Source organism: Metopolophium dirhodum, chromosome 8 (assembly GCF_019925205.1).
Source record: "Metopolophium dirhodum isolate CAU chromosome 8, ASM1992520v1, whole genome shotgun sequence".
Taxonomy (NCBI): Eukaryota; Metazoa; Arthropoda; class Insecta; order Hemiptera; family Aphididae; genus Metopolophium; species Metopolophium dirhodum.
The window spans coordinates 29866768-29893862 of NC_083567.1; the positions used below are offsets into that span (position 1 = coordinate 29866768).

At 28.5% G+C, this 27095-nt stretch overlaps 2 protein-coding genes and 1 long non-coding RNA gene across 6 annotated transcripts; 1 reads left to right on the forward strand and 2 right to left on the reverse strand.

Annotated features, from left to right (window-relative positions):
- Nucleotides 1–253: 253 nt before the first annotated feature.
- Nucleotides 254–9538, reverse strand: LOC132950713 (zinc finger protein 271-like). Its single transcript, XM_061022258.1, has 3 exons — nucleotides 9385–9538; nucleotides 8951–9041; nucleotides 254–2607 (listed from the first exon to the last, which is right to left on the reverse strand). Exon 3 carries the CDS (start codon nucleotides 2477–2479, stop codon nucleotides 1148–1150), a length of 1332 nt encoding a protein of 443 aa, XP_060878241.1. The 5' UTR covers nucleotides 2480–2607; nucleotides 8951–9041; nucleotides 9385–9538; the 3' UTR covers nucleotides 254–1147.
- A 49-nt stretch (nucleotides 9539–9587) lies between these two features.
- LOC132950717 (uncharacterized) lies at nucleotides 9588–26635 on the forward strand. Its single transcript, XR_009665235.1, has 4 exons — nucleotides 9588–9923; nucleotides 13397–13449; nucleotides 26091–26203; nucleotides 26496–26635. It is a non-coding gene; the product is annotated as an uncharacterized LOC132950717 (long non-coding RNA).
- On the reverse strand, nucleotides 11476–26703 carry LOC132950710 (DNA topoisomerase 2-binding protein 1-A-like). Of its 4 annotated transcripts, none has more exons than XM_061022247.1 (27): nucleotides 26483–26703; nucleotides 26303–26355; nucleotides 26072–26226; nucleotides 24882–25014; nucleotides 24704–24811; nucleotides 24440–24641; nucleotides 24074–24295; nucleotides 23852–24007; nucleotides 23645–23736; nucleotides 23401–23564; nucleotides 22698–22830; nucleotides 21715–21841; nucleotides 21403–21501; nucleotides 21131–21321; nucleotides 20343–20506; nucleotides 20076–20278; nucleotides 19585–19987; nucleotides 17065–17134; nucleotides 16929–17000; nucleotides 16538–16699; nucleotides 16436–16476; nucleotides 16279–16373; nucleotides 14781–14872; nucleotides 14656–14712; nucleotides 14379–14579; nucleotides 14089–14297; nucleotides 11476–12022 (listed from the first exon to the last, which is right to left on the reverse strand). In XM_061022247.1, the coding sequence occupies exons 1-27, from the start codon at nucleotides 26559–26561 to the stop codon at nucleotides 11506–11508; spliced, it is 4200 nt and encodes a 1399-aa protein (XP_060878230.1). In that variant the 5' UTR covers nucleotides 26562–26703; the 3' UTR covers nucleotides 11476–11505. The 4 variants fall into 4 exon arrangements, with proteins under 4 accessions (XP_060878230.1, XP_060878231.1, XP_060878233.1 ...); XM_061022249.1 differs by lacking the exon at nucleotides 11476–12022 and adding an exon at nucleotides 13669–14024; XM_061022248.1 differs by having other exon boundaries at nucleotides 11478–12022; nucleotides 26072–26244; nucleotides 26303–26566.
- Between the last annotated feature and the right edge of the window lie 392 nt (nucleotides 26704–27095).

A 27095-nucleotide genomic window follows, 5' to 3' on the forward strand; every position in this document is an offset into this window, starting at 1 on the left:
ATATTTATGGTTCAATAATAGTTTAACTCCGATATGAGTATCAAAGACAATAACGCCACTATTGTCTAAACATTAATATCACCTTTTTTCCCATGGGAACATTTTCTAACATTAATGCTACTGATTTTTTAAAATATTCTATTAGGTATTTCTATATTATGAGATGAATTACATTTGGAATATAGTTTAATAACAGTAATGATAAAACTTTCTGGTGGAATTTTTTTTGATACTTTATCTATCTAAATGATTTCTACTCAATGTGCATAAGCTAATTTGTTTTTTATTTAAATTTATAATGGCATTCCATTTTAGAGAACACTAAATAGTTAAAATAATGGATTTATATTAACTTAACTGTTAGAATATTTACAAATTGCAACACATCATTTTAGTTCATAGTTTAAAATATTCTAACATTACATAACATAACACATAACATACCATATTTACAAAATATTTTATGATTATTACAATTATTTATTACGATGTTTTGAAGTAATACACATTAAAAATTACAATTGTATGGTTTTCTTTGACAATTCTTAATTTTAGTTTTAAGTATTATATATTTTTTGGCATATACACATATATTGCTAATATTTAATGAGGACAATAATTATTATTATAAAAATTGATTTTTTTTCTTAATAACAATAATATAGTATATTTATTTCATATTGTCACTTAATTTTCATCAATAACGGAGTTTACATTCACCCGAGATAATATATTGTCGCATAACAAGAGAGTTTGAAAAAAATTTGTAATTTGGTCTTGGCGCATGAAATATTACAAGAAACGAGGCATACATCAGTTTTAAATATATTGGCATGCACGATAGAAGCGTCTATTTTATTTTATCATAGAAGTGTTCACAACATTCATGTTTAAAAATTCCAGTTCTATGGATACAGATAACATCTCTCGGCGAAACCATTGCTAGGGGGAATGGATAGCGGTACCAATAAGCAATCAATATATTTTATGTTTTGTAGTGTACTTATAATATATATTGGTAATACAGATATTATTATTATTTAAATTATAAAATAATTTGTATATTTAGAATATAATTGTTATAATATTATGCCTTGAATACATTGCATTTTATAGAATTTATTGGTAGGTATCCTCGTTTAATTTTTTAATTTGATGCTTTAGAAAACGCTAAATCACAGATAACATATTTATACGGCTCTATACCGGTATGTGTCCTTTTATGAGTATTTAAATTTGTTTTCTGAGAAAAAGCTTGATCACAGATATCACATTTATAAGGCTTTTCTCCGGTATGTGTCCTTGTATGCCCCGTTAAATGATGTGCTTGAGAAAAAGATTGATCACATATATCACATTTATACGGCTTAACACCGGTATGTATCCTTGTATGCCTTGTTAATTCTAATGATGTACAAAACCCCTTATCACAGATATCACATCTATATGGCGTTTCTCCGGTATGTGTCATTGTATGCCTTGTTAAATCTAATGATGTACAAAACCCCTTATCACAGATATCACATTTATAAGGTTTTTCTCCGGTATGTGTCATTGTATGCCTTCTTAAATTATATGCTTGAGAAAAGGCACGATCACAGATTTCACATTTATACGCAATTTCACCGGTATGTGACCTTTTATGGGTTTTTAAAGTATGTGGTTGGGAAAAACTTTGATCACAGATATCACATTCATACGGCTTTTCTCCAGTATGTTTCCTCGTATGTTTTTTTAAATTTGTTTTCTGAGAAAAAGCTTGATCACAGATATCACACTTATAAGGCTTGTCTCCGGTATGTGTCCTTGTATGCTTTGTTAATGCTGATGATGTAGAAAACCTTTTATCACATAAATTACATTTGTACGGCTTTTCTCTATTATGTGTCCTTGTATGCACAGTTAAATAATGTGCTTGAGAAAAGGCTTGATCACATATATTACATTTATACGGCTTTTCTCCGGTATGCGTCCTTAAATGCTTTGTTAAATCTGATGCTGTAGAAATCTTTTTTTCACAGATATCACATTCATACGGCTTTTCTCCAGTATGTGTCCTCGTATGTTTTTTTAAATTTGTTTTCTGAGAAAAAGCTTGATCACAGATATCACACTTATAAGGCTTGTCTCCGGTATGTGTCCTTGTATGCTTTGTTAATGCTGATGATGTAGAAAACCTTTTATCACAGAAATTACATTTGTACGGCTTTTCTCCATTATGTGTCCTTGTATGCACAGTTAAATAATGTGCTTGAGAAAAGGCTTGATCACATATATTACATTTATACGGCTTTTCTCCGGTATGTGTCCTTAAATGCTTTGTTAAATTTGATGCTGTAGAAATCTTTTTTTCACATATATCACATTTATACGGCTTTTCTTCGTTATATGCCGTTAAATTGGTTGCTGTATACATTTTCTCACAGGTATCAGTCAGTGGTTTTTCCCTTAAGCAGTTAGATGTCTCGTCCAAATTCATATAAGTAATAAATTCTGAAGAGTTGCTATTGTTTAAAATTGTTCCTTTAAATTCATATCCGTCAATAATTGAATACTTCAATTTTTATTTCGGTGTCAATTTTGTTATTTTTTTCTCCAGTTTTAGTTCTAAAATAATAAAATTAGATATTTTAAAAACGTTAACCTTCATCAAATAAAGGAAAATAAATATAACTATAGTCTGTACCAAATAAGAGCGCACCGCGCTGGCACATACAAATGAATCGCGGAGCGACGTCCGGACCCCCCTGGACGGGTCTATTAGCTATGTGATTGGTCGCCTTAGTCGGCTATGATCGGCGTCGTCGACGATGTTGCCGCCGTCGGCGACGCCGCCGTACATACAGGAAATTGTAGTAACAATGCGCTATCGCGTATTACATTGCGCTACCGCGTATTACATAGTAAAATAATAGACCTTTTTTTTGTTTTTTTTTTTTAAACAACAACAAGAAAAATTCAATAAACAGCGAATGCGCACAAAAAACAAAAATACGTGTTACCGCTAAAGACCGTTAAAATGGTGTGACAATATAACACACTCTGTATAAGCGGTTGACCCTGGTGGCGCTGGAACGCACGACGGTAGCGCTCTCTGACATGCGCGTGATATGACCGGTTTTTGTGCGCCGCCCGGTGCGCTCTTATTTGGTATAGACTATACATATCATGAAGATTTCAAAAATTAATTTGTGAATTAATTTATATAGGTCATAATCCAACATGTATAGGTATCAAAAATATTTTATATCAAACAAACATATGGAGTAAAACTTCTATATATTATACAGGATGTCTCACACTCACGCGAGAATTTACCCATTGCGATTACCCATTTATAATATATTATATATCTGTTTTTTTATTAGACTCGCAGAGACAAGAACTACGCATATTTTATTTCATTTTTTAATTTAATTTAATGATTTGGTAAATAAAGTAAAAAAAATTATAATTTTGAAACAATTGAAGATTACCATTTTATAGTTTATTTTTGTAAAAATTTTGACTTTTCAACATTTTATTTTCATTAATCTCATGATTTTTAATAATTTTTTTAGTTTTTAGGTAAAACGGTAAAAACCCGGTTAATGGATATATCCTCACAGGACATCCTGTATATATTTAATTATGTATCTACCTAATATTTTCAAATAAAGGTGGGAAGAGAAGACTGGGACCTACAAAGAATTGTCTGAAGATCCAGCACTGAAGAATTACTCCGTTCATATCAGCTTACTTCAGTCACGTACGGAACGACCCCTACCTCATTTTAGTCCACCTATTGTCTTACAACAAAAAAGTGTCTAGAATACCCGAAAGTTTCAAAAGTGATCACCGAAGATTTTTACATGGACGATCTAATGACGGGGGCCGATATGGAGGATGATTGCTGTCAATTACAAAGAGATGTTAGCGTAGTGCTAGATTAAGCAAAGTTGCCGTTAAGGAAATGGTGTTCCAGTTCCGAGTTTGTTCTGCGAAACATGTCCAAGCGTGTTGACGATCCCTTGTTTGTATTAAATATAGGAGACGATGATAAAGTCAAGTCACTAGGGCTGCAGTGGAAACCAGTCGCAGACCATTTTCAATATGACATCGTATCAAGATCCACGGAAGGTGTATTGGTGAAAAGAGGTATACTCTCTGTCTTGAACAGAATATTCGACCCACTCAGGTTTCCATCACCGGTTCTAGTGAAGGGAAAAATATTCCTTCAACAGCTGTGGTCCATGAAGATAGACTGTCACGGCACGGCTTTCAGTAGACAATCAGCAAAGATGGGGTCAGTTTTATGAGGAGCTTGAGCGACTACGAAAAATATCCATTCCCAGAAAGGGTATGACGGGTGTACTGACATTATGGATGTACGTGGGTTTTGTGACGCCTCCGAGGAAGCGTTTGGGGCCTGTATATATGCTATATTCGTTCCCAGAGCGGCGAAGGAAAATGGCGTTCCAGGCTCCTATAGTCCTATGTGCAAAAACACGAGTGGCCCCGTTAAAGGGAAGCACAATCCTACGGCTTGAGTTGAACGTTACATTGTTGTTTGTGTGTTTTTGAGTGAGTCCCTGAATGGTTTAGATTCACAATTAGACCCAATTGGTTCAACCCGGAGAGGGGCTCAAACAGGTATTTTGAGATTTACGATAGAAATTTTGTTTCTAAATGGTTGCTATTGGTTATAGAAGAAATAATCAGTAAAATTAGTATTTTAAATGTTTGCCATTAGTTACTCTGGCAGATAGGGTAAAAGCATACAATATCAAATCGTCGCACGCTTATGATTTCGAATAAAGAAATTATATCTTAAAACAAATATGAGGGTTGAATGTATATTTGTAGCTATATTTTGTGAAAATTTCGAATGGTTCTTGGAGATATCAGGAATATTTAAAGAGTAGTTTGAATCACGTTCGATATATACCCAACCCACCACAAATATATTGTTCACCTTAGTCGATTTAGTTCGCAAAGCTACCTAAATTTATCTGTGAACTGAGGGTAGGTACACCAAAACCAAGATACACTTATATTATATAAATTTTTTGTGGGTCAAATCGGGTTATATAGGTACAACTAAAATTCGATGTTGGTTTATCCGAAGTTAATAGCCTCAAAAAATGACTGGACCGATTTCAATAAAAGTTAATTAAATAGATTATTACTTAAAAATTGGAGGGTGTATACAGCTTGATTTTTCAACTCATACACTCAGGGCCGGATTAAGGGGGGGCAGGGGGCCTTGGACCCTGGGCCTCCACAAAATGAGGGCCCCCACTTAATGGGACTTTTTTGCGCCCAAGTGTAACACACACACAATATAATGTTTGCAAAATAAATTTAAATCACAAATCGAATAATATTGTTCAATCATATTTTATATAGTAAAATTATTAAAGTAATTTAAAATAGATTATTATAACTCGTAGAGTAGGATAAGCGATAAGGACAACTAAATAATATTGCTAATTTGGTATGGTTTTAAATTTTGATTTTAATTTTGATCAGTTATAAATTAACACATATTACTTGTATAGCAAGCCGCCCGACCGCTGTTGTTGATAAATTCGTGCCGAATACGTTTTATATAAAAACAAGCAATAACGTAGATAAAGATTATATTTAACATTGATGTGATATAGACGAGTACGGTGAGTAGTGAGTACCCTCTTTATTCGTTTTCAACCATACGTCCACACGAGTACCCGAGTATACAGGTTAGTTTAATGTATTATTTCTCACTATTAAATTTATTATTCCGACGATATTAGTTGATTTTTATTTTTTAATTGTTATTTTTAAAATAATATTCCTACCCGATCGAAACATTCACTGAATAATTATATGAGCATTTTTTAGATTTATTATTATTTTATGTTATTAATTATTTTATATTATTGAATATCTACTAAATTTCAGTGGCGGCTCATGGTTATATGGTAATGCGTTAATTTTTTTGTTTAATTAATAAATTAAACAAAATAAAATACATATTTTGTGTTCGCCACGGACTCAGTGGCGGACTGGACGACCGGGTTACCGGGAAATTTCCCGGTGGGCCGCTGCTCGTATAAAATATATATTTATTAATATTATTATTGGGAAATTATAAATTAAAATATTATCTAATAATGGTGTCCAACTGCAGTGGGGAACGATCGTTAGTCAAAAATGAAGTTGATAAAAAACCGACTACGAACTTCGATGACACAAAGTCGACTATCAACCCTTGCACTGTTAAGTATAGAAAGTGACATACTTAGAACATTGGATTTTTCTCAAGTAGTTGAAAAATTTGCAGCGACGAAATCTCGCAAAGTTGCAATATAATAAAAATTATTATTAATTATATACTATTTAGTATTATATTAATATTATTATTATAGACTATGTAATATGTAGGTATATATACGATATAAATATTTAATGAACATAATTTACTACCAACTTTTATTGTATTACATTTTTTTTTGTTATTATTATTTTGGCATTATAATATAAATATTTTTAAACCATAATTTTATTTCTAATTAAATATTGTTTTTCGGTAAATGTTAATATACCTATTATTAAATTAAATTCACTTATAAAGTTATAATAATATATTAAAATATTAAATATATGTTATCGAAAAATAATATATACTTCTAAGGTGGGCCCAGGGCCCCCACATTCCTAAATCCGGCCCTGCATACACTAATACACATAATTACACATCACGCACTACATAGCCGACAATAATTGCTAGGCGATCCCGAACAATACTGTTTGAGCTATTTCACCATTACAAACCCAACTTATCCTCCATATTTCTAGGACTTAGGTGTTAGTGGCGTAAAGAACCTAAGTTGGTTCCGGGCGCGCGTATTATTATTGTACGCACCCAGCCGCGTATTAACAAAGCCATTATAGCCCCATCGCCGTACGTAAATACACGCATTTCATTGGCACGTTTGAATTTCGCGCCAACATATTAATTATTATCAATTACTATCGTGTTTCATTTAAATTGCGCACGTTTTCTGTTCAAAATGAGATCGGTACGGGCATCCAAATAGTACACACGGCTCTTTTTCGTGGCAGCGCCCAACCGTCGCTGTAGTGGGGACGGCGTCAGACCATACGACGTCTGACAGCCACCCGACAAAAACTGGTCGCCGCCATGTACCGATCTCATTTTGAATAGACTATAGTTGTGTAATTTTTGTATACATTTTAGTATGTATATACCTAAGACTTATTTTTTTTGACTTATAACTTATAAATTATAACACAATATATCATGACGTATACATAATATTGTGTTCATATTTATATTTCTGGGCTTTTTTTCTGCGATTCTTAGCTAATAGCTACGTTATGTTATATGATACGAAAATATTTAAATACTTTAATGATATTACTAATTATAATTTATATTATAAAAAAGTTTATTTGTATTAAATTGACATAAGTGAATTTATTATTAATTTAATGCATACTTTAACAATGGCTTTGTGAACAAATTTAATTGAAGGAGCCAAATATATTTTATCCATTCACCCACCCACCCACAAAAATTAGGATATATACCAACATTTGCTTGTATCTCAATTCTCAAGTTCATAATTTAGAAGCAATACATTTTACAAATCTAACATTACCAACTCCCAAAAATCAAAGGAGCTGTGGTTCAAAAAAAAAAAAACTGCCGCACCACGCTACAGCATACTTATATACAATTATTATAGTTAATAATCAGACATATAATTCTTGAGAAATGTCTTTGTTTATTTTATGAGAATTGACTCACTTGGTTAAATTAGATACCTACCTACCTATGTATTTGGATACTCAATTTTAATTATTCATCCGTATATATACCTAAATATTTAATTATTTAATTTAGTTGGCTTCGTTAATCAAAAGACAAATACAATCAGTAATTTCTTCACTGTAAAAAAGGAGTGTAATATAATTTTATCAAAAGTATATTTGAATTTTTTTATAAAACAAGATTCAATGACTTTCAGCCCAGAAAAATAATCGTAATTCATAATAATAATTATATGTAATAATGATAATAATTGATATCTTGTAATAATTCATCATATTATATCTTAGATAATACATACATACATGTATTATATTAAAGTATTATATATTATTTAAGTATTATCATTTGAATTTCGTGCCAACATAATATATAATATATTTTAATAATAATCATTATTAAACACCTTTAAGACTTTAAGACACCTTTACACTAGAATTGAAGCTTCACTTGCACTCATTCATTAAAATAAGACAGAAATATTTCTTGAGTCTATAATTTATAAAAAGATGTATGACGTGTATACTTACAAAAATATTTATTTATTCATTTACACGGGCCTTAGATAATAATCGTAACTCAACATTTTATAACAGGTTAATTTACTCTAATATCAAAACTAACAGCACACAATTGAAACTGGTGAACAAAAATTTGGTATTTAGTACGTATGTAAGACAGAACCAACATATGCGGGTACGATGACTTTTTAAAAAAAATTAATAAAAATAAAAATTGTATCATCAAATTTAATATTACACTATGATGTAAATTTAATTCATACTCTAATTTAAATAATGCATTATCATTGTTATGGTCTGTTTCTTCAATTATAATAATAATTTCATTGAATACTAATTGATCATCACATCTAATAAGTACCTAGCGGCTAGCATTGACAACACTCTAGAACTGTGTATTATATCATTATACCTAAAAGAAATTGCAAAAAAATTGTTTTTTTAATTAGGTATTACTAGATAACTAATGCACAAATTGAATGATCAAAACACCAAGTTTTATAAATAAAACTCTATCAAAATGTAAGCTATAATTACATTTTGTTATGCCACATTAATTATAATATAATTATTATATAGTATAGGTATATAACTTGTATATTATACTACTCACTTTGAATTTACCGCCCAATCATCAGTATTTGTTCCTCGTGGTTCCATATTGAATTATGTCTTCTTTATTGTTTGTTTTTCAATTAGGTACTCTGAAAATAAAAATAACAATTAGATAGGGACATTTTATTTAAAACCTTTCATTTGGTCGCAAGAAGGGTTTGTAAGAGAGCATTTGCCATTTCCACATATTTTTTTGTAAAACTTTTTTTGTAGACTGCCATAAATAAAATGAAAACACTGATATGTAGTTAAAATTGAATATTGAGTTAGTATTTGGTATTATTTTTTTTTACTTTTTAAATACATTTTCACCATGTTCCTACAATTTACCAACTTACAAGGACAAATTTATATTGGTATTAAAGTATATTATATAGAATAAATTGTAATAAAAAATAGTATTCCTAATTAAACATTTAAATCCATACGTACCTTTTTCTGTTACTAAATGTTAGGTATCTACGTATCTTGGTTTTAAGTTTTCCATATGCTTTTAATTTTTGTACTGATCTGAAAATGTTTATTATCTCATGACGTTATTGTTATTTGTTTACTCATGACGTGCTGATGGGGACAGTAAGTTGGGCTCCGTTATAAGAGTTGGGTCCCGTGATAAGAAATTATAATTGATAACCTTAATCAAGAGTTCGAATTCTAACCCATAGAGTAATAGTAATATTACCCTATGTTCTAACCTCACAGAACAATAAATTTTAAATAATAATATTATATTATGGCCATAAAAATCATGACAAATTAAATAGTTAAGTCGGCAACTCGTGATACGCACGTCTATGACGTAAGCATTTCTCCATCAGACTTAGCGGTGGAGTAGTGGTGGAGTCTTCGGCGGCGGTGGCTATTTGCGGCAGGGGCGGCAGTGGACCAATGAGAACCGGAGAAATGCCCACGTCACAGCACATGGCTGAGCGAAGGGTGGGTGCGCGATTTGTTTCTAAACCGCCAAACCGGTAATATTAGATATTAATGATTCCAAATTTCCAACTCATAAAATATAAATGTTGTATTTTTGTTTTAAATCAAATGCAAGGGGATGACATGCATATTAAACAATTTAATTTTCATACTATAAATGTATTCCGAATAAAGTATTCAGGATACATCACAAAATACTTTTGGAAATTGTAAAAGTATTTAGAATACTATATTCGGAATACTACCCAAGACTGGTAATTACCAATAAATGTGAAATACATGTTTTGAACAATTTAGCTAAGAAAAAATTAAATAAAACGATTGATTATGACATGTTAAATATGTACATTTATCGGTATTCGTTTAGTATGTGACCTACCTAAACGATTATCTATATTACGCACGGAAAATGTAAGAGTACTGATCTATTAACAGGCAAGATATATTTTTAAAATTTTTTCAAGTGATACATAATGTGTATTGCTATATATTTTTCTCAAAATAAAACCATTTTATAATTTATAAATATAATAATAATAAAATAATATAATTTTATGATTTTTACTTTGACTAAAAATACTAATCGAAGATGACCCAATATGGTAAGACTCATACTAAACAAATACCCATTTGTCTAAAAACAGGTATGAATATAAGTTTTAAAAGATTTAATTTCATATTATTATTTTAAAAAATATTATTATTATCTACCACTTACTCAGTTAACAGTTTTATATTATTAGTAAGTACTATAATCGTTTTTATGATTTCTAATTAAAAACAATTAAATTAATGACTTTTTAATTATCATGGCTAATGATAAAACAAATAGGTACCATTGAATTTAAACCTTTAACCATCTAAGGCAATCCTTATTGGAGTGAAGTATTCAGTATTAAAGGCGATGGCAGACCATTCAACACCTTTGATTTTTTTAAATTTCTAACTTAAATGTTTAATCAACTAAATAAAATTATGAAAATGTGGATCAATCCTCCCCCATATATGTTGTGAGCAATTTGAATATTTTGTCACAATGCAAATCAAGTTGTTTGTTGAAATTAGAGTTGTCTATTTGAGTGAAAAAATAGCATATTTTAATTCGTAATAGTAAATACAAATATTTAAATTTCGTTATAACATGTTCCTTGGTTACCTAGGTATTGTTTTTATAAATTATTAACAACTACTTACTGAATAGGTACTATTACTATACAATTACTATTACTACTATGGCCATTCAGACAAATTTCATTTTATCATTTTAATTCCGATGAAAGTTAAATATCCACTTATATTGTGTGTACTGAGTACTGACACACATTTATGTTTTTAATTTGTTAAAGTATGATCTTGTTGAAATGTACGCATGTATGACAATAACAAATAAATACATTTTTTTTAAATTTTTATTTATTGTTTATACAAGTTTAAATATAATAATTATTATTAAACATATGATTTATAATTTACAATATTAAGTTCCTGTATTGAAGTCCTTAGCAGGATACAAATTATACTGATATGTAGCCAATGCAAAGAACTTCTAACATAAAATCATAAAAAAAGACTGTCGATGTGATGAGTGATACGTACAAACACATTGGCAACAAAATATTACTCAAATTCTATATAGTTGTGAAGAACAGGGTTGCGACTAGGACAACCATTTTCTTGTGCATAACGCACGCAGACAGTGTTATCGCAAAAAATGGAGTTGATGCACGTTCGTTCGTCCCATTTTCTCGTGCGTAAATCAGACAGTCTAAATGTCCGTACAACGCTGCAAGTGTTTTCATTCCATGGGCACCCGTTTTCCCGTGCATATACCAGGTAGTCCATGTCACCGGTTAACACAACGTGGCTGCAAGTGTTCTCATCCCACGGGCACCCGTTTTCCAGTGCGTATTTCAGGATGTCAATGTGACCGTTCATCGCGGCATCGCTGCAGGTGTCCGCGTTCCACGGACACCCGTTTTCCCGAGCATATACCAAGCAGTCCATAATATGACCGTCCTTTACGGCCCTGCTGCACGTTTCCTCGTTCCACGGACACCCATTTTCCCGGGCGTAAACCACAGGCACACTAATTGACCACTCGACGCGACGTTGATGCACGTTTCCTCGTCCCACTCTACAACAAACGACCGTAGGGACATGAAATTTTGACTGAATGTTTATAATTGCATTTCCTATACACCATAACATTTTTCAAATATTTTGACTTATTTTGAGCTGTTTACGGACATTGTCAATTTCCATTTTTTTTAGTTTTTTTTTCTATAAATATCAATAAAATTTTATCTGTTGAGTAAAAAAGCTTGAAAATTTAATAGAAGGCTCCTGATATAATGTTACAATTGCAGTTGAAAAATATTAAAAATACATAGGCACAATTTTTTTTTATAAGCATTTAAAGTTCAAATTTTGACAATATTTATCAAATTTATAATTTATTAATTATTTTGTAGTTAAAAATGTATAAAATGTTTAACTTTTATGGCAAAGGATTGAAAATTTAAAACAAGGCTCCGCGTAAATAGGTTTTATATAAATTACTTTATTCACAATAATATCATCAAATATACCTATTTCATCCTATCATAGGCTGACTGACCATTTTCGCTCAGAATCGTTTTTCTTATACAATGATATTATATCATTGAATTCAAATTTAACACTATCCATTACAGTGACCCACTTGTAACCTACTGTACACCAAATTGACATCCACTTATCCACCTTTTTTTAATTTTTTTTTGTGTCTGTCATCATCTTTTAGGACAGTAAAAGTGCTTGGATTTTCTTCAACAATAACTTTTATGATAGGAAAGTGAATCTAGTTGGTATTTTGGGGGGTAAAAGTAAAAATTCCTCAGTAGTTTTCAAACGCGACGTGAAAAACAAAAGAAAAATTAAGGGAAAACGGGAATTTTTACGCAAAATCTGTTATGGAGAAAATCGATTTTGGTATTTGGTGCAACTTTAAAACAAATGACCGTAGGTACATGAAATTGACTGAATGTTTATATTAGCATTTTCTATACACCATAACATTTTCCAAATATTTTGACTTATTTTGAGCTGTTTACGGACATTTTCAGTTACTATTTTTTTTAGTTTTTTTTTCTATAAATATCAATAACATTTTATCGGTTAGGTAAAAAACCTTGAAAATGTAATAGAAGGCTCCTAGGTTATTGTTTCAAGGCAGATGAAAAAAATTAAAAATCCTTAGTCACAGTTTTTATTTATAAGCATTTAAATTTCAAATCTTGACAAAATATGGACAAATCACGAAAATTAGCAAATTATTTTGAGTTGAGAATTCATAAAAATATTTCTTTTTAAATCTAAGATTTGAAAATGTAATACAAGACTATTCTTAAGTTTGTCTGTCTACCTTTATCAAAAAAAAAATGTCTACAAGAAAGTCAAATTAAATTTTTATGATATCTCATGTAACGATTTTCTTATTTTGTTGTAATTAAAAAATGTATGACTGTAGATACTTGAAAATTACACTGAATGTCAATGCCCTGGATCTGCCACTGTTAAATTGTAAGTACCTATCTATTTATTTGTAATTATATATTAATAAATATTTTGTATTTATTTAACTTTCTAAAAATATTTTTCAATCACCTTCATTGAATAATGCAATGTGGATAATATTGTATGAATATTTTAACCACCTTAATACGTTTACATAATTTATACGTATTTAATCATATCTATTGATTTGAAATATTTTGGTATATCACTAAATACAAAACATCATTATGTGGAAGTATACAACATATAATTTATATTAGATTAAAAATTACAAATAATAGTATTCATAAAAATTTAATACCTTAAGTATAATGTCTAATATAGATAAAAAAAATTACAACAGTACAGTATATTAAATGTTCACATTATTTTGTTACGTATTGGGCGCCAATCTATTATAAAAAGCTAGGTACTCGGGTATTAGATATTTTAAAGGATCTGGTGCTGGATCTTTAATGAGAAAATCAGCGAGAAATGGAGCTGGTAATAGCAATATACCCTTGACAGCGATTTCGTTTAAAGGAACAGGAATATTACCAAACCCTTGGTCAACGATACAATGTGTAGACTGCAATAGTTCTCTAAATAAAAATAAAAGTTAAATTCAAACCTTAAATGTAACTAGAAATTAATAGTTATATTTACGTTTTATCCAAAATCACTCCACCACCTGCTCGTATGAGACGTGTCAAAGCTTGGTATCTATTTTCAGAAGTCATTAATACAGCTCTCATACCACTGAATGCTGCAGCTTTACCAGAACAAATTTTAGAACGCCATCGATAACCTGCTCCGTGCAATGGTGTTGATAAAGATAAGTCCGATAAAGGATTTCCCCATTCGTATTTATCTTCCTACAAAAAAATAAACAAATTAAAACATAAAATATATTCAATTATTTAGAATAATGAAGTTATATATTAAATTTTACTTACTGGCAGAAAGCGATTTTCCTCTAAACAATCATCAATATAGCTTGGATGTAATATCCATTTTCCAGAAGCAAGTGAACATAAATACTTTTCACTTCTACTTGGTTGGTGCATAAGAACATGAGTAACATCTTCACAAAACATTGCACTTCGCAATACTTGAGCACCAAGTTTTTCAATAGCATTTTCATACTTTTGTCGATCCTATTGAAAAAATCAACATATAATAGTTTTTCACAAAAAATTTAAAATATCAAGCATAAAAATAAAATTTAGTTACACTGGAATTCACGCTGGTCAATATAAACTTTTTATTGCACTCCGACAGTCTTTTTAACTGAAATATATGAAATATATTATACATAGATACTTGCATGCATATAGATTAAATTTTTAACAACTTACTCTGGCTTTTTCTTGTTGTTCAGTTGGATCTTCCCATCCAACAGAACATTGTTGTGATGATTCTACAACGCGTTCTTTAAATAGAGAGTTTCCTAAACAAAACAAAGAAAAAATATTTTTACAGAAAAATAAAAATAATTGCAACTATTGGTATTAAATTAAGTGTACACTATGCAAACCTATTAAATTTATAAGAGTATTTCAGTATAATAATTGGGCGCAACTAGGGTAAAATTCACGGGAGTGCTAAAACGTAAAGCACAACATGAGAACTCTCCTCCCTTTTTTATGATAAGCAAAATAGTTATTGTACACTAAAATGTAATGTTTTTATTTAAGATGATGTCAGTGGCCACTCAGCACACTATTTGTTTTCTCTCTCGGGCCCAAGTGCAACATAGGCAAAACGCATTTATGCAAAATAATTTTTTATATGTATAAAAATAAACTAGACCAGGTTTATGCCAAACAGTTACTCTTAGTAACATTGAACTATATTTTATTTATTCTTAAAAATTATGAGATGTGAACAATAAGTTAACACTTAAAGCAAATTATTGATTTTAAATAGTGTTAAACAGTTATAATAATAATGGCAATGAGTAATAAACCTAGTGTTTTAAACAACAAACCGTATAAATTATAAATTAATATCTAGATTTTTTTAATCATTTGTTTGCTTAAAAGGAAAACATCACAAAATGCATTAACGCAGAATCATTTTTCTGTTTTTAATTAATCTTAGAGTAAAATCACCCATTACAAAAAATAAAGAAAATAATATTATTAAGGGAATGTCATATCGATTTGTCTAAGTATTGTCTAAAAACAATTTAAACATTATTTAAATTTACAACATTTTTTTGTTTATTTTGAAAGTCAAATACAAAGTCACATAACAATACAATATAAAATTGATATGTCATTCCCTCAAAAATATTATTCTCTATCTTTTTTGTAATATGTGATTTTACTCTAAGATTAATTAAAAACAGAAAAATGATTCTGCGTTAATGCATTTTGTGATGTTTTCCTTTTAAGCAAACAAATGATTAAAAAAATCTAGATATTAATTTATAATTTATACGGTTTGTTGTTTAAAACACTAGGTTTATTACTCATTGCCATTATTGTTATAACTGTTTAACACTATTTAAAATCAATAATTTGCTTTAAGTGTTAACTTATTGTTCACATCTCATAATTTTTAAGAATAAATAAAATATAGTTCAATGTTACTAAGAGTAACTGTTTGGCATAAACCTGGTCTAGTTTATTTTTATAAGGTGTGTTGATAATAATTATTTATTTATTTAATAATTATTGTAAGTATTATGAGAACTAAGAAGATTATTAAATACAACTGAAAATTTAAAAATAAGGATCTATTAATTTAAATAAGTTCTTGGAACATTATAAAAACTAACACATTTTTTAGATGATATTTCTTTTTACCCTAATATCTGTATGGAAACTTATTTATAAACTAATTACTTACTTGCATAATCATCTTGACTTTCAGACTCTGTTCTGGAAAGAGGAAATTCTGGTTCTCTTGATGCACATAAATCTTGTTGAAGTTGTTCGATTGTTCTTTAATAAACAGAAAAAACTTTAAAATCAAAACATGTTGCAGTTAAAAATGAAAAACAAACCTTCTAAATTCTTGTTTATCTAAAGATTGCTGCTTAGTATCCTAAAAATTATTAATTATTTAATTATTACTGTTATACTAAGTAAAAATTTTATTTTCTCACAATATTTGGCGATACAGTATTAGATTTATTATTTTGAGCTTTTGATATTTGCGATATGTTATGCAAGCTGCTGTTAGCCACACCTGGAGAACGGTATGACAAACTTGGACTTTTCAATGTATCATTTGATTTAGCATTTATTGAACTTATTTCATTTGTTTCCTAAATATAAAATAACTATAAAATCATATTTAAATAAATTACATAAACAGTTATGAATTAATTTATTATAAACTGTCATTTGAATCTCAAACGTTTCAAAAATAATTGGCAATTTTTTGTATTTGTTGTAATACTTTATTAAAAGTAATAAAACTATTGTACTATAAAAAGCGTAGTTAAAATATATAATTATATTGGTTAATTTAAAAATTATATCATGAATATTTACTTCTTGTTGATTAGTATTAACATGTAGATTTAAAGATTTATTCCATATTTGACGCTTAAGCTCGGTCAGTGGCTAATGGAAAAAGTAAAATATGTTAAATAAAAAAACAAAAACATATTTAGAAAAAAAAACTTACAGTGCTATTTCGGTTCTTCAACTTAGGTTGTGATAGTTCGTCGGGACCATCTGGCAAAGTATCTATCCATCTAAAAAAAATTTAAATACATAATAAGTATAAATAACTAATATCTATTAATGCATTAATTTTTTACACGCATTAACTACTAAAATTATATAATAAATATTTTATATTTAATCAAAATAATTAGTAGAAATGTATATTATTTCTGGTTTAAGCTATGAGGTTTTCTGTATAAGAACTTAATATTGTAATAAATGTGGAACTCGCGTCATATGTTATCTACATGAAAAATGTATGTCTACAGTTGTGGTAGGTATGTTGGCGTTATGTGTTATCTACAATTTTTCACCCCGCAATATTTAAGTGTCTGTTATCTGAGCATTTCTACATCAAAAAAGTTCTTTTCATGTCTTCAAAGAATTGTTTGAAAGGTTCTAAGGACATTGAGTGAGCCCCACGTGTTTTATGCCGTAGGTATTTGACTTTAACCTGTCCTCATGTAGGTTCTATCTATTGAGTATTGGCCCCTGTTTTCGGGCAATGAAGGTTGGTGTTTAATTAGCTCCGTGGTCACTTAACTTGCCATATACCCTCCATTTGTCCAAGTGAATTGTGAACCCAACTTATACTTCAAGTTTAATAATAGGAAGTAACGTAGCTCTAACAGTAGAGTACCATAGACCCGATACTTGTGATCCATAATTTTATATGGCACTTAACACTGAAGTCGAATGTGTAAAGTGTAGGCTGTGGAGTGTAATGTACTATTATTTATGTTTATAATTATATGTTAATTATACCGGCAATGTCAGCATGTTGTCACTGTACAACGAAAATATCACCCAAAATGTAGATAACATACAGTGCGAGTTCTTTTAATGCCATATAATGGATTATAATTATAATATACAGAAATCATTACTTATTATATAAAGTAAAAAACATGTTATCTTTCTGTCACAAACTATAAAAGACTAAAAATAATAATTATAGACATATAGTGATCAATAATCATATTATAACAATCAAAAGATTCTTGTTGACACAAGATTCTTATGTGACACCCATAATTTCCTTAACAAGAATCTTTTGATTGTTATAATATGATTATTGATCACTATATGTCTATAATTATTATTTTTAGTCTTTTATAGTTTGTGACAGAAAGATAACATGTTTTTTACTTTATATAGTAAGTAATGATAGTAACACTCAACAGATAGCATTGTTTTCCATGATTAGGTGATCATTGTGGAAAATATAAAATAACAATATTCACTGTATACAACCGGTTTTTTGTGAGAAAGAACCACTCGGGCTACATCTTTAGCTAAGACACCGTATTAACATACATTATACAAGAGAATAATGTCAAATTATTCTAATAATATTCATATCTCTAATATGAAATTAACACATTCATCGTTCAGAATCTAAAAATAATTATTGTCTTAAAATCTGTTGTTTTTTTTAAATTTTAAACATGAATAACTTTTCACTTTGAAGATATCAAAATAATTAAATTTATAATCTACGATAAAATGAATATTATCTTATATATTAATATGTACAAATTTGGTGTCTTTGCTAAGGGGTCTTCCCCATGTAGAATAGTTTTTACAAATTATTAATTATTAATTACCATTACTATGTACTTTAACCTAAAATACCTAGATGTAATAAAAAGTATTAATTTATCCAAGTAGTTAGTAATAATATTAAAAAGATAACTTAAACACATTTTACACAATTAGTTAAAATTATGAAACAACAATTAATTTAATTATAATTTTAATAGTTTAATAATTTTGTATATATTAATGGTTATGAATAGGGCTCGGAAGTTGAGGCATTTTGCATTTTTTTTTGGAACTTTTTAGACGATGCTCTCCTGGCCACAAATGTGTTTCATTAGCATGTGAGTCTAAAAAACTAAATTTTATTTTGCATTTTTATGCATTTTTTGGCTTTTTTTGACATTTTTAGGTCATTTTTCGACATTTTAAGTCATTTTTATTAATTATACACTAGTTCACTTCTTATTGTTTCTTGTCTATGCCGATAACTTAAAATTTGGAAATTACCACGGACTAAGATTAGTTACCTATCCGATTTTATCTCGCCGATTACATTTTGTCGATTACGGTTTGATAAATTTATAGAACAAATATTTTTTATTTCATTTTTAAGGATATTATTTGTCATTTTTATGTCATATTTTAATTTATAAAACAAATATTTTTTATTTGATTTTTAAAGACATTATTTGTCATCTTTATGTCATATTTTAAGCAATTTGTAAGCTTTGATAAATGTATATAGAATTTTATAGTAAAATAGAGTAAAATATTAAAAAAAATGTATCTATAAATTTAAAATAAATATTTGTAATATTTTTTTAGGTCATTTTTTAAAGACATTTTTCGTCATTTTTATGTCATATTTGCATTTTTTTTAGGTCATTTTTTGATGTTTTTAAGGTCATCAACTTCCGAGCCCTAGTTATGAACATACTTTTTCCATTTCTTTTTTGTTTCTGGTGAAACAGGATCATCGTAAAATATTTGACCATATGGAGTTTCTGGGGTTTTTAAATTTTCGATGAAACTATTTGAAGCAACTGGCGTAGAACAACTTGATTTCAAACGAGCTATTGCTGGCGTATATTTGTTGGAAGGTGAACCTACAACTTGAGAGGTAGGAATCATGATTTCCATTGAACATTTCTTTTTTAGTGGTGGTTCAATATCATCCTCAGTGTCTTTAAGCGGTATTGCTAATTCGGATTCAACATCATTTTCTTGCATTGCAAGTATCGTTAATTTTTGAGTAAACGATGTAGAACTATTATTATGACTTTCATTTTTTACTTTAGAAGTTGAAGCAACTATAGAATTTGTTAATGTGGAGTTATTACCTAATGGAAATTCAATCATTAAAATTATTTAATATTTTTGATACTATGTTAAAATTCAATCAATTAAACTAATTTATTTAATATTCACCATTGGAAACAATTGGAAATTTATCTTCTGGTAAACGGCGTTTGCATGAAACACATTTAAGTAGCCATTCTTTGGATACAACTGGTACTCCCCATTTAACTGAGGCTTCATATTTGGGTCCTTCTGGTGTAGAACAAATGAGATGAGTTGTCATCATAATGTTGTCTTCTGGTTTTGATTTTCTTGACAATGCATCTTGAAAACTAAAAAATGAGTTTGTGTTGAAATTAATTCATAATTATTCCAGATAAATTATAATGATCTTACTTCGCTCCAAGAAGTAGTGAAACTTCTTTTAAGAAATATCGTTCAGAACCTGTATAATTGGTGATGCTAATCACACAGTTTTTTAGAGGCATAGAACCACTAAAAATTACTGGTTTATGATAATATTCTACAGGAGTTTGTTCAACATGATTATAACAGTCTTCCTAATAATAACAACAATAATAATTAATTTAAGTCTTAGAAAAGTTTAATATTTATAGGTACATTAAATATTTAAATTGTATCTGCACTAGAGCACATCCAGGTTAAAGGGTTTGGTAGTAGGCAATTTTTAAGGAGTTTTAAATAGGCAATTTAAAAATTACTTGGGTACACATGCGTCTTGTAAATGTGTGCGTAGTTAGTGATCATTAGTGTCTAAAAGAAATAGAGGAGCACTTGAACAGTAAATAATTTATGTTAAATTGTATATTATACTTGTCCCTTCTACCGATCGACCTAATAATGCGATAAGGTTTCAGAAAACTCATCAGAATTTGTTATAATGTCTACTTGAGATCGAGCAGTCTACATTTTAAGATTTCTGATTTCAATTCCAAATAATCAACTTTTAAAATTCCAAAAAATCCTGAAACTGAGAAAAGTGGCATGACCAATCTCAAGTAGATATAATAAGAAATTCAAGTATTCAAAAGTATTACTAAGTTGATCAGTATGATGGTTTTGGCTAACTGTCTACCAGTTACCACCGATCCTCTTAAGAGGATATTAGCACACTATTTTTTTTCTCTGTCTGACCCACAGGCCACAGGCAAAATAGTACTTACTATCCAAAGACAGCTAACTATGGTGGCTTTAATACTTAATGACTTCTCATTGAATACAATAGGAACAACAACATAATTAATTTGTCCTCGATAACTACGTGTATTAACTGCCACACCACCCATTGATATTATTTTACTTTTTATGGATGGCAATTGATGAGCGTCCAAATCATGGAGAAGAATAGTTAACCCTATAAAAAATTTAAAGTACATTATTTCAACATTATTTTATATGATAGTTAGTAAATTAAAGTAATAATAATTATAACAACCTTCTAAAACAGATTCAAGTTTACTATCTTGAGTGGACATTGTATCTTGTGTTGTACAAGAAGATTTTTCACTAAGGGTATCATTAAAATTGGCGTTTTCTAAAAATTATAATATAAAAATTAAATTAAATTAAATTTGTATTAATGTGGCTAAAATCTATTATAATAAAACTTAAAATTATCTGCTTTTGTATTAAACATAACAATTTAACTATTAGGATTTTTAATAAATTTATTTGTTCTTTTAAATAAATAAATACATTCAACATTTTAGTATACAAAGTGAAAAAATGTTAATTGTATGGTACTAACCAACATTCAAATATTGATCGATAAAATTATCCATTGGCGGATTACTGGTTACATTTGAAGTTTGTAGTTTGGGTTTATCTACAACTCTCGGTTGAGAGAGTGTAGAATTTTTCATCATATACAATCCCTAAAAGAATTAATTAGAAAAATTATACATAATTTGCAACAGTATTATAAAGCTAGCCATTAACCAAATCTAGAAGGTTAGAAGTTATTAAAAAAAAATGTAGAACACTTTTGGGTAAAAGCTAGGATCTGTTCATTTTATATTAACTAATAATTACATTTCATATTATTAACTTTTAAGCAAATAAAACGACTAGTGAATAATAGTTATTACATTAAAAATTGATTTGATTATGAAATTAAATAGAATGTCGGTGCAATATTGGTTTACTCTTAATTATAAAAATTATAAAGGATAATATTTACATCTGTTTTATAATTTATTTTTATTTGAATTTAAAAATAGAAATATGGTATCGATATTAAATCATTTTAAGATAATATTTAGAAAAATCGATATCTCATACTCATAAATATTATTCTCTATACATTTTGTAATGAATGATTTGTATTCAAAAACATAAAAATTGATTTTGCATGAATACATTTTGTCTATGCTGCGTGTGTACTAGAAAGAGGAAACAAACAGTGCAGTGACATCCTATGTATCAAAATTAAAAATCATAAAATTTTCATGGGAAATTGTGACAAAGTGCGTAAAACATCCACAAACCTCAAGTTTATATAAGAATTCGGCAAGCCCCATTGACGATTATTATTTATTATATTATTATGAAAAGATTTTAAATTATAATACAGTAATATAAACTATACTAAAAATAAAACCAAACGTAATGACTGCACTTTTAGTGAAATTATATTTGTACCTTTTTATCTATATAATATGTATATTAGCTGCTTTTTATTGTAATTAAACTGTAAATATTATAAATAATATGTATTAAATAAAATAATACCTTTTTGCTAAGAGGAGATGGCGATTCTGGTGTAAATGAATGAGATGAATCCATTGCTAGAAACTGTTCTTCTGGAGCAGTGCATTTCAAATTTATACTTTCAAGTAACCAATTAAAATTCACAACATGAGGTCTAAAATATTATGTTTATTATAATTGACAATAAAAAAATAAGGTTTTTAAGTATTTATCTTGTTTATTAAGAGGACACCACACTTTTAAGAGGTTTGATATAGACAACTATAAGAGTAAGTTGGTTACATATGATTGGTCCCACCCCAGCACTACAGTTATTTATTGCTTAATTCCAAAATTATATAAAAAGACAGTTTCATGCAAAAAGAACCAAGAACACTTTTTTTATTGAACTTTCATTATAAAATGATGAAATTGTTGACTTTGCAATGTTTTTTTTTATTTTTATGATATTCCTTTAATTAAATAAGGCTTTTAATGTTTGAAAACTGAAAAATAACGGATTTTAAAACAATAACATTTTTAGTGCTAATGAATATGAAATGAAAAAAATAAAAATATAGTCCTAGTTCTTTTTTGTTGATTTGAAAATGTAGTTTTTTGATGACAAGGGATTATAGTCAGAGTAATTCTTACCCTCCAGAAAAAGTTTTAAACAAACAATTTATGGATGTGCAGTGTTCTCTTAATCACAATTTCTGAATTAAACTATGGAAGTTATATTTACTTTTCTTGAATAGAGTGTAATAATTTTGCAAGTGATGCTGAAAATTCACCAACTAAAATATGGGTTATAGACTCATTTAGCTCTGTGTATCGAATTCCACCAGTAGAGATTACTATTCGTTTTAATTTTTCTTCTTCGCTTAAACTAAATCCACTAAAATAAATCTGCAAAAATTCAATTTATGACTGTAGTCAAAGTATATATTATATAATATTTAAAAGGCATTGTTAAAATTAAAACTTACTTTACAACCATCCAAAATTGTGCCAGCTCTTTTTACTTCTGGCAAACTTAAATCATTTAAAATATCTTTATAATTTATTTTTTTTGAATTATCTGTAATACAATGTGTGTAATTTTATAACATGAATAAAATTTTTAATTTTTTAAAACTGACAGTTTAATGTAACAATTACTAATAAATAATGGTATGATAAAATAGTATACTTACATTGCCCATTATTTTTTTTTGGAGTAGTACAATTTTCTTGTGATCTGTGATTATTTATTTTTTGGTGCTTTAACTTATCACAGTTATTTATTGTTTCTTCAATTGTTGATTTGGGTTCAGCAACAATTTCACTAATATCGTTTTGAGAAAAGTCAGCTAAAAAGCAAGTCAATAAATGAATGATAAATGAAAATACAATAGTTTACTTATTTTAGGTCATACGTTTAACATTTGATGAGGCAGGTGTTGAACTTAGCATTGTATTTTTGACAATATAGTCACGAGTTTCAACTATGTAACCCTTTTGAACACTGTCAAAAATCCAAGATGGTTTTAAACAAAATAAACCCCATTGTTGTGCATAAGTAAACTTTTGGCCGGTAGGTTTCATTAAGATCAATATGTTAGTTTCATCTTTCTTCATTTGGGGAGTATATTTGCCACCTAAATAATAAAAAGAATCTATGAACATGGATTAAAACTATATATACAGTGGAACATGGAAAACTTGAATGTCTATAAGTCAACTTTTTGATAACTGAAAGGATTTTCCTGTATATTTATTATTTAACAATATAATTTTTTTACCATTTCCATCAATTAGGGAGATGATTTGTTCTCTATCTTTTCCTTCGAGTCCAGAAGTAGTTATTTCCAGTTTATAAAATGGAGGACATTTGAATTTATCAAACATAGTTTCAGTAGCAACTATATTACATATAAGGCTTTCCTCCCAAACAGCATCCACCCACTTTTCAGTCATAATATTTATTCCATTTTCAATAGCTTTCTAAATAAAACCATACAATTTTAAATTAATATAAATAAGTAATAATATAAAAGTTTACTTACAATATGTTTTTGAGATCCTGCTTTTCCAACCATTAAATGAGTAGTACTGTCTCGTAAATTATGAGAGAAAATTCCACCCATGTATTCAACTTTTTCTTTTACTCTTTCCTAATCATTATAATAATTAATAGTTTAATAAAAAAAAAAGGCACAGTAAAAGTTGTAAATTCTGATTTACCTTTTCTTTAGGACTAAGATTCGAAATACTTAGTACAATGTTACGCATTGCCATCGTATATATCGGTGAATTATTTTCTGGTATGGAAATTGCTTCAATGAAACATGTTCTCAAACATATTGGGCTAACAATTCTGGAAACAAAAATAATCAAATTAAAACTAAATAAAGAATATTAAGGTAATGGAAGTCCTATTAATTAATCCTGCTCTATAAACTACAATAAATTATTTAATCCTAATTCCTAAGATAACACATAATAACGGTATTTTAGTTAGCGACATTTAAATTAGGGTTCAGCAGTGCAACCAAACATTTTCCGTAAGGGGTTGTCATTAAAAATATTATATATTATTATTGCAATTTTCATTAATACTAAATAAATCTAGCCAAACAGGTACTGCTAAAATTGGGGATCCAGACCTTGAGATCTATAAATTAAATATAGTAGGTAGGTACAGATTGTATGGTTAAATTAAAATGGTTTTGTTGAGAATAAGTAATAACTGAAAAATGTAATATTTATAATGTCTAATATGGTATAGGACATGGATAGTAATAATATATTACTTTAATTTTAAAATCTAAAATATTATTAATTATTTTGTTCTGAATTAAACTGGCGTGCCCAACTACGATAGGTACATGGAAATACATAAAATAACTATAAAATAGTATAGTATGATGTTATGTGAAATTCAATTATATATTTATACATCAAGTGATTAATACTTGGTAGGTATACATTAAAATAACCAACAGAATTACAAACACAAATATTAATATTAAAATTATTTACAAGTGATATGAATCTAATTGAAAGAAAATTCTTACTATATAACATACAAAAGGGCACATATGTCAACCTGTCTGGTTGTTTGAGTATGTACCTATAGTTTATATAACAGATCTGGACAGTAATTATGTTTTATTTATTTATAAGTAGGTATTATATATGTATATAATATGTATTATATACAGACTAATGTTTTTAAAAGAAAAAATTGTATACAATTAATAAAATCTTGGTATATAATACTAAAATATGGATGGACTAACAGCTATTAATTAATTTTTTATTGTATTATTGTACAAATAAGAAAAGGTTTAAATGTTTAATATATTATAAATACCTATTGATTGATTTGAAATATTAAATAAATAATTAATTAATTAGAATATTTTACTAACACAGCTTTATTTTGTTTAGCAGCCATTAAAATGTGTTGAAAAGCAGGTCCTTCAAAATTGTCATAAACAAAAACTTGACTTTTTTTCAATGATGTCATATTACAAACATCTGATTCACTGATCACATTAGTGGTAAGTTCATGATTAATGCAATCCTATAATATAAATATGATCTATATATTTTATTTTATTTATTTGTGAACCCCAAAAACATAATACGTCACCACTTACTTGTAATGCGAGCTGCATAATTTCAGACATATTTTCAATGTCTGTCCTGTCTTCTGTAAGGACAAAAAAAACTTGAATGGTATTTTTTCTTGATGACCACATATTTACAGGAATTTAATGAACAACATTAGATACTATACAAAGACATCCTTAGTTAAGCAATGCTAAAGGCTAACATACTTAACAATTTCAGATTTTTCAAATGAACAACAGTCAACAAATAACATTTAGCGGGAGCAGGATTAACTTCTTTTATCATGATACTACATTCATATTGTGCGATAACGTTTCTGATTATTTTGAAAAATTGAATCTCCTCACCATGGTTACCACTTACCACACTATTACCTCTGAACAGTAAACAAGTGCGGTTAAGTGCAGCTTTTTTTTTTAAAAAAACGTCATTATAAAACTAAAATTGTTTGTAAGCTACAAAAATAAATTATTAACACCATGGGCCCTTGTTTATTTTCCATTTCCGCTTCAATGACCGCCTTCAAAGTGGTACTACTGATACTGTTTCTCGATATCTACAGGCTGCAACAGCCAGCAGCTGCTGCTGAACTACACTCACGTATTACGATATTATTATATTAATATATTATTATTTACTATACAAATTTATTGTGAGTCGTACTCACAGATAATATTATATACTATATTATGTATTATAGTATATATCTGTGGTCGTACTGCTATATTTCGTTCGTGGTCGTGACCATAGATAAAAGGTAAACTACCTACAACGTCGTCTAGTCCACACCAGACATAGGTCTCATTGCCTATGAATATT